This window comes from Ptychodera flava, chromosome 17 (genome assembly GCF_041260155.1).
Source record: "Ptychodera flava strain L36383 chromosome 17, AS_Pfla_20210202, whole genome shotgun sequence".
Lineage (NCBI taxonomy): Eukaryota > Metazoa > Hemichordata > Enteropneusta > Ptychoderidae > Ptychodera > Ptychodera flava.
In genome coordinates this window covers 17,386,404-17,395,334 of record NC_091944.1, presented here as the reverse complement: position 1 = coordinate 17,395,334, position 8,931 = coordinate 17,386,404, and the positions used below count along the sequence as shown (strand labels likewise).

Sequence of the window (8,931 nt, the reverse complement as noted above, 5' to 3'; positions counted from 1 at the left end):
TTGGGGAATATTAGCAGGTCTCTGATCCTTTTAATAGAAAATAGACATAGTCACAGGCATATAAAAATACAAAATCTGCAGTACAAAGAAGATCTCCATAAAACGTTATGGAAACAGAAAAAGTACAAAATGTACACTTTTAAAGCACACAAATCAAAGATATGTACATCAATATGAGATTCTGCAAGGAATGCCATGATTTGTCAAGTGAAATAAATTCATCTAGTGCACAATTCAAGGCTGATCTAGCAATGTCATTCATACAAGCAAATTTCTCATCTGACTAAGCTCACACAAACATTGACATAGCTAATGAGAGTACTCTCATTACCTGGATAAATATCAATTAAATTGTACTTTTTGAAACAATTCCTGGAACATTTATAAATACAGTACAGGGAAACACATATTATTTACATATGCATATATAATGAGCACCTTGCTGTGCTCATAATACTTGTTAACCCACTGTACTCTGACTTCTAATCTAACAAGGCACATGTTATGATGAAGACAAAACAAATTTATCACTATGAATAATATTTGAATCCCCAATTGATTTTGCTAAGACTTTTTAAGAGGCTTTACCCCAGTTTCTTGATGGATTTGAGTTGAAAACATAATTGGTTTGTACATGAATCCAGCAATGTTGGAGCACCCTTATTTCACAGGAGTGATTATACTAAAAACCAGTACAAAATTTTCACATAGTTCATTTGCACCAGACATAAAATTAAGAGTAGATTCTTGATCATGACCAACGCAGTGCTATTAAGAAAACTGACCTCACAAATAATCTGAAAGTTTCAAGCGTAATGGACTAACTGAAAAGAAATATGTTTGCATTGCTATGTTCATCATGCTCTCGTTTCTATTCACATTATCTTGTTATTCATCTCGTCATATTAGGTCTTTATGAAGTCTCTCTGTTGCCTTAGAGGGTTGTTCATTGCCTTTTCCTACTGTCATAGAGGTTCCTTCATAGCCTTTTCATATTGTCTTAAAGGGTCCTTCATTGCTCTTTCGTACTATCTTAGAGGTTCCTTTGTTGCCTTTTCCTACCATCTTAAAGGGTCCTTCATACCTTTTCCTACTATCTTTCCCTCATTTGCTCACTGCCTTCTCCAATGTTTCATACGGTCTCTCAATTGCAAAGGAGGGTTTTGTGTTTCAATTAATATCAGACTCTCCTAAAGCTCTCAAAACTATATAAGAATGAGAATTAAAAAAAAGCCACATGGACATATTTTTAGTAAAACACATAGACCACAGCAAAGGCAATCATAACAGAGACCATTTGTACATATACAGCAATCTCTTGAATTTGGTTATTTTCAGGCAAGAAGTTTGCATTTAAACCAAACATAGTACAAGAAGGCCTTTTTGGAAGGAGTAATTACAAAGGATAAATAGCATGATAATTAACGGAAAAAATCACTTCATATATATGATCAGTACTATAAAACTTAAAAATCATTTTTATTGCTCCTGCAAGAATAATAATTACAGTAATTGATTGCATTTAAATATCATAAAAATTAATTTACATTCATTTAAAAGGACATTAAATTTTTGAATATGGTCAAAACAGACATTGTACATTAAATAAATATTCAAAGACTACTCTTTAAAACCATGGCATTTAAGTTTTGGTATCAAGGTGATAGATATGGATGGAATAAAGTATCAGCTGAAAAGGAATTTTTGAAGTAAAAAAGCCCTAGGAACTTGAACAACACTGCCTTTGATTGGCTAACTTTTGTCTAATACTGAAACACTCTCACTGATTGGTCAACTTCATGTTGACACTGATTGGCTACCTGCCTGTGACATCACTGTCACAGCTTTGAACACCAGCACTTTGTTGGGCCTGCACCAGGTTGAGGGCGGCCATGTTTGGATGGACTTGGACATCTCTGATGCAACCTAAGAAAGGACTGGAAAACTGCTGCATTGTGAGTTCACTGACATCGGCATTGTAGCCAAAACCACCTGAAAGGAATCGAAAGCTGGATAAGGATAGGGAGTACTGGAATTCACTGGATACAAGGTTTCTTATGGTATAATCAGAGCAGTTGTGCCGTAATGAGGGACGGAAGGAATAAAAATGTTGCAATAGACAGAATATTTCTCTTTGAATAAACTGAATGTATGATTTCTCAGTGTATAATATGTACAATAATATCATTCATGAATAAAATATAACTTATAAGCAATAACTTATATTGCGATCTATTGTGATATACAGAAAATTTATATTTTTAACTCCTTGGAATAAAAAAAATATATTTATTAAAAATTCCAAACTGAGTATCAGAAAATGTAACATGACATTTATTTTCACATGTTTGCATCAATAATTTGTTCTACAAAATTTGATTTCCAGGTAGTTCGCGCCTTGAAAATGAAAGACATAAACTGGCCGCCATTCCTGTGTTATCTCTATGGGGAAATCAAATTCCTGATTTTCACAAAACTAAGTCTGTGAAAACTTACTTACTCCATAAGCTTCAAAATGAGCCCAATCAGTGCTAGGCCAAAAGAATATTGTAAAAGTTTGAGAGTCTGAAATTAGGCGGGTCTACCTTAAAATTACAGGAAGAAATTAGACTCTTCATAGCATTGAGTCTGGTCATCCAGACATTAAAGTCTGGCCGTCTATACATTTGAATCTGGCTGTCCAGACAGTTAGTGATTTTGCCAAGTCCCTTGTGTATGTAGACTCCACATCGTAATTCTGACATACCATCTTAACAGAAAAAACGAGTTGTAATGTTTGCAAAAGCACACTTACATGTATTTGTGTCGTCAGTCATTACAGCACAGAATTAAATATCAACATCTAGATAGCTGCAAACTTGTTGACCTGACTGGACAGAATAATTTGTACAATTTCATTTTCCCTATTTTGTGCAAATCTACAGAAAATGCAGGGATTAAGCTAATGCTGCTTTTTTTCAATGAACAATCTCTGCAGCATTCAAATGCTAGTCAGGCCTCCGTGTAGCATCCCTTCTTCCTGGTAAGTGGAACCAAACCATTGATTACAATAGGAACATACCACTGTGTTTGGGTAAAGAGGACTTATGACTGAGCTACAGAGAATCCTTGATGAAATACTTCATGTAGCACTGGCCACTGATACTTACCAAGGTAATATAATCCATCTGTGTTGAGTTCATAGTAAGAGCCACCTATGGTGTATGTTGGTGTTCTGATTCCATCAATATACAGTGACATGGCTGTCTCAGCTCTGTAATTACACAGATACAATATTCATGTATAATATTCACAATGTTAAGAAATTATATAAAGACATTCTCTAAATTTATGTATTTATTTTATTTCACACTGTAGGCCAGTTTGTAAAACAGACAACATGTCGTGGAAGGCAGCAGAAAGTTACTGCCTAAATTTTCTCCTCATCAACAACGAATTCATCGCAGAAAGTTCCTGAGTGACACCATCAAGTCTCACACTACTACAAGGGCCAAAATAGGAATTTCAACCAGGCAATTTACGTTGAAAATTGAACTTTTCTGTGGCGGTAACCCAGCACGAGGGAACAAAGACAAATGCCACAGGTGCGGACATGCAAATCCTTTTAAATTTATCCAAAATATTACCCTGGGCCTTTCAACATTTTTTCCCTGTAACGAAGTCTAAATTTTCCATAGAAAACAATAAGGTTGTAACTTGTGTTGTCCGGTGAGACGTGACATGCATACCAAATGAGCTAGTAATTTATCATCTATTGTGGTAAGCCTTAGATTCACCATACATTTTGGATACATGATTACTAACCTGTCTACTATGAGAGAATGCCACTGTCCATCTGTGACCGGCACAGATGAAAATATCGATCCATATGACTGCCAACCAAGGCTGAGACTGAAAGAGAAAACAAATGGATTATGGTAAGGCTACTCAGTCACACAAAAAATTTGCATATATCTATATATGGTAAAACAGGCATTTCAACCACATTTTCCAATGAAATGATGGTGGCACCATACAGTTTTTGTGACACATTTTTATCTTGTAACACAGAATCACAGACATACACATATGCACACCTTACCCAAAACACATCAAAACTATCTCAATTTCAAAAGGCAGGGATTTCTAATTTTTTTGAGTCACACATGAAATTATAATTGTTGTCATCTGGACAGTCATTGTGAAATGTAAACCATTGAATTCTGATGTTTGACCTCGTCCATGTTTCAAATCTTTTCAAGTCGCTGTATTTTTGGCTTAAACAGAAAAAAATTTAACTTGGTAACAGCCCCTCCCCTGTCACATTTCACAGTGTAAAGGTCTGACATCACCATGGACCTGTTACCCCAGATTCCTTACAACAGGTCCGCGATTGCCGTGGCTTACAATGGGTTTGGGAAAACCATGGTGCTAAAAGGGTTAAAGCAATAGGGTCCAACCAAGCTGCAATGATGATGTAGGCTTAATAGGTTACTTGAAGGTGACCATTACATGTCATTCTACGTAAATCAAATTTGCAAAAAATTGACAACTCTTGAAAGTAGATGATATTGTTTATGTTTTACCTGAGTTTGACTCTACCATTGACAAGTCCAACACCGAGGTAGTCTGTGTTGTCATCTCTGTTTGGCTGACCCATCCACAGAATCAAACCATCCGTGGATGTAGTGCTGAAGTTCAGAGACACGGTGCTTGACGTCAGGTCCATCTGATTGTAGTCTTCCAACTCAAACAATAAATAGCTGTTTCCGTTGAACTGTGCACTTTCAAAAGTGATTTCTGTCCAAGTAAAATGCAAATGCAAACCAAAGAGAATTTAGAATTTCATGAATGCAGCTGGTTAGCTGAACTACGTGTGTCAGCACTACTGAAATATCTTCATCTCTCCTGGCTTAGATGGAATTGTGAAGTATTAGTCTATTGGCAAAATCAACCAAACACGCCAACAGAGTATAGCTTGAGAAAGTCTGATAGCAATACAACTGTATTCCGGACCTAAAACGAGCATATGTTGTAGGGAATTTGAATTCTATGGAAAATTCTTCATTATCTTGTTAAAAATGAGTTAGCCAAGATCATTGGATTGTACAAATGTGATGATCATACACAAAATAAAAACGCTGCCCAACATTTTACCAATTTTTATGAATTTTTTGTAATTTTTAAATAATTTTTGGACCAAACGGACATCAAATTACATTGATTTCAATTCTTTTATCAAAACGTTGGTAAAAATTTGAATAAAATTTACTTTGGCATATTTTATACAGCTGGCAAATATTGACTTTGGCACTCAAAGGGTTAATAAGTATTTCAAATACGACCGAATGTTAAAATTAGCTCTAGGGGATTTCACATTTACAAAAGGACCACTGGTGTTCACCATAGAGTTGAAGGTATGGACACAGTTACAGGACAGACTTACCTTGATTGCAGTAGAAGCCACCATATCCTACAGGGCATACGCAACTGTACCGGAATGTACTTTCATCTCCAACACAGGTAGCGCCGTTCTGACAGAGATTGTTGACACAGAAGACAGATTCCTCACACGTTTTGCCAGTCAGAGGCTGAAATATACAAATGAATATTACAGTGTTTACTTCAACCTTGAAAATTCCCACATTTGGGAAAATTCACCTGTCTCTTTCTAAACATGTAAAACGACATGAATACTGCTTTAAATTTGTGTTTCAAAGTTACAGTGTGCCAGTCAGTTTCAACCTATTTTCATCTCTGAGAATACCAACTTTGCTGCATGGCTATAGACTAGACTTGATAGCTAGCTAAAGTGGGTATAGACTTTTACAATGCGGATATGCATTATGAATACAATTTTAAAATGCCCATATACATTATGAAACTATATACCTTACTTTTATTTAAATGGAAGTCATGACTTCAATGTGTAGCCCGACATTTTTGTTACAGCGGTAAAAAGATACTACATACAATTTATCTCACACATAAATTCAGTCTTTTAAAACTTTTTGGGCCACTGTGCAGCAGCACAGAAGGCTATAGCTGATTGGTGAATTGTAATTTTTCACACCAACTGAAGAAGCCTGAAACTAAAGCTATCATGTGGAGTTGATTGGCTGTTTTCATAAGATTCATTATCGTTAAAGATGTTTAGCCAACCAACAAAGCTTTGAAGATAATGGGAGCAACCATTCCATAACAGGGATGAAAAGTTTGATATTACTATTAATATTGAGGTTCATGTAGTAATACAAGTGAAACTTCTCTGAGACGTTTATGTGTGACTTACCCAGAAGCATGAACAGACAAAGTCCATGGTTCCAACGGGGGCACATGCGCCATTGTTTTTACACACGTTGTATCCACAAGCTGTGCCATCACAGTCCAAGACATCCTGGCCTTCAACTGCACCTGTAACAAGAACAGCCAAAGTGGTGTTTGCAACTGTATGAAAAAAGTTACCGTACAAAGAATTTGTGTTGATACATAAAACATGTAACAGATTTTCATGGTGCATGACATAGTAGGACAACATTGAAGTCATTGAAGTACTTGGGGGGGGGGGGGGGGGAGGCGCGACGGGTACTTACATTACATGCTTTGACTGAAAGTGCAAGACTATGCTAGACATTTGACACCTGACTGTCCCTCATCTTCCAGTTTAATAGCAGTATAGTAATAAATTGCAATGCATGACATAATGCAGTAAATTATGCAAATTATTAAATTATTATGCGTTATTTATGATGACTCATCACTCATTGATGTTCAGAGAACACACAGTGTGCACAAGTTTGCATGTTATGATCAAATTGATGTCAAAAAGCGGACACTGTACTTGGCCCTTTCAGTTCATTTACTGCAATGCCTTCACTCCAATCGCCAAATGTTGTTGTCCTACTTGCAACAGAAAAAAATCTGGTTGTACCACAATACAGTGGCAAGAGATAAAAGTGCTGAATATTTTGAAGATCATTGCGCTGACTAGATAAATAAAAGATAAGATAAATCCTACCTTGTAGGTTGAGTTCATAGTCTCTGTTGTTAATGATAAGTTGTCGTACACATCCCTTGTAACTGGATGGGTTGTCCGTCATGGCGTTTGCCGGCAGCTTCTCATAGTGTGAAACCCCTCCCAGGTAAAACAGGGTGGTGACATCCAGCGACCTTAGCCCTGAGGTCAAAGTGCCTGAATAAAGGAGCAAATGAGAAAGCAAGTTAGAAGCAAGGGCTTGGTTTGCAAATGCTGTTTCTTGTTCAGGAAATGTTTGATGGAAATGCTGATGACTAAATGTTCATCTACAAAAAAATGTATTTCTCTCCAGTAACACTGCATACTGTACACACAGTGATTTTTGGCAGGCTTCTGATAATACTATGCATTTTAACATATTTTAGAAAGAAGTGCTTAGTTTCTAGAACAAACATCATGAACACATCAAAAGTTCTGGCTATGTCCCTTGAGTACAATGTTTTCAATCATAGCAAAGTCCACTGAACGATAACATAGAAATACAATTTAGAATGCTCAAAGAATTGGAAAGGTAAGCATGAATACTTTCTACATGTGAAATAACTATCTTATAGAATATTTAAATACAATTTAGAATGCTCAAAGATTACCGTGAGTACTTTCTACATGTGAAGTACACATCTTCAAAGACATTCTCATTTTCTATGAAAAATTCTGGTCATTCATCGAAGTTTTTGTCATTCACCACTCAACCGAAAACTGTCAGTACTTTATAAAGCATTGCACTTCCTTGGACGACTTTGAATGTTTACACAGCTTTTGAAAATAGGCTTGAACGCTGTTAAAGGAAGAAAGTCTAAAGATTTGAGTTGTCTGTATGTCTTACCTTTCGTTTCTACATCATTCAGTATAACATATCCTGACCGATCAGTTCTTCCAACTTCTACAGTGTTCCACTGCTCTGAAGCCACATCAACCTTATTTGATGTCCGTACAAGCACCGGGTCCTCTGGTCCGAGCTTGTACCTGAACTCAACAAATCCATTGTAGAGGGAGACAGCTAGGAAATCCCCAGAATTGACACCCAGATGTTGAGCTGCATAGAATAACAGGCCATCTTCAGAATCCGGTTTGAACTGGATCGTGATGTTTGTGTTGTGACGTATATCAATAGCCGGCAATGCTATGTATGACGATTCTGTCTGGAACAGTGGATCACTTACGATAAAATCTGGAAGACAAAGATACAGGCACACTTTATAACAAATTTTAATTAATCTAACAATACTCTGACACTTCATTACATTTTGCAAGTCTGGCATAGAGACTACAATTTACATTTAGAGATTAATTAGCCTAATCATGGCAAGATCTCATTTATTTGATGTGATATTAAGAAGGGTCCTCAAACAATGGCTTTTCTAGGTTATGAACTGCTTCAAAAATTGCTGTTTCTAAAAACTGTTTTCGTCAACTTTCGTCAACAGCAAATAACTATTACCCGCATACAGAGAACAGGAGTAACTAAAATTTTGGTCTGAACAGAAATATATGCAGATGAGCTAATAGCTCATGCTTAATATAATGCTTATCCCATCCACCAACATGGTTTGGTCCAAACCCATTGTTATCAATGGTGATTATGGACCAGTTTACAGGGAACCGGGGTAAACATGTAAACCAAAAGGAAAGCTCCTGGTAAGGGACAGTGAGGTTATATTTGATTCTGATCGTATCAGTTGAGTTTCTTGTTGAAGTTTATGAGGCAGTTAATTTCTTTGATATATAAATAGTTAAAAAAAATCATGCTGAAATATCACATATCAGTTGCACTGATGGTTCACATCCTGCGCAATGAACTTTCACCACCATGGTTTGTCCCAAATCCATTGTTTTCTATGGTAAAGTTGGACCTGTATACAAGGAACTGGGGGTGAAAGGGTTAAAGGGACCATTTACATTCACTACCGGATTTT

General features: G+C 36.4%; 1 protein-coding gene across 1 annotated transcript in view; it reads right to left on the bottom strand.

Annotated features, from left to right (window-relative positions):
* LOC139115655 (protein eyes shut homolog) overlaps positions 1-8,931 on the bottom strand; it is a 59,287-nt gene continuing 50,356 nt past the window's right edge. The window contains exons 38-45 of the mRNA XM_070677945.1: positions 7,842-8,186; positions 6,998-7,171; positions 6,272-6,393; positions 5,426-5,570; positions 4,566-4,779; positions 3,805-3,891; positions 3,150-3,253; positions 1-1,992 (exon numbers count right to left, since the gene is read on the bottom strand). Of these exons, the coding sequence (XP_070534046.1) occupies positions 1,817-1,992; positions 3,150-3,253; positions 3,805-3,891; positions 4,566-4,779; positions 5,426-5,570; positions 6,272-6,393; positions 6,998-7,171; positions 7,842-8,186 (1,367 nt within the window). The 3' untranslated portion in view covers positions 1-1,816. The remainder of the gene's footprint in view (positions 1,993-3,149; positions 3,254-3,804; positions 3,892-4,565; positions 4,780-5,425; positions 5,571-6,271; positions 6,394-6,997; positions 7,172-7,841; positions 8,187-8,931) is intronic.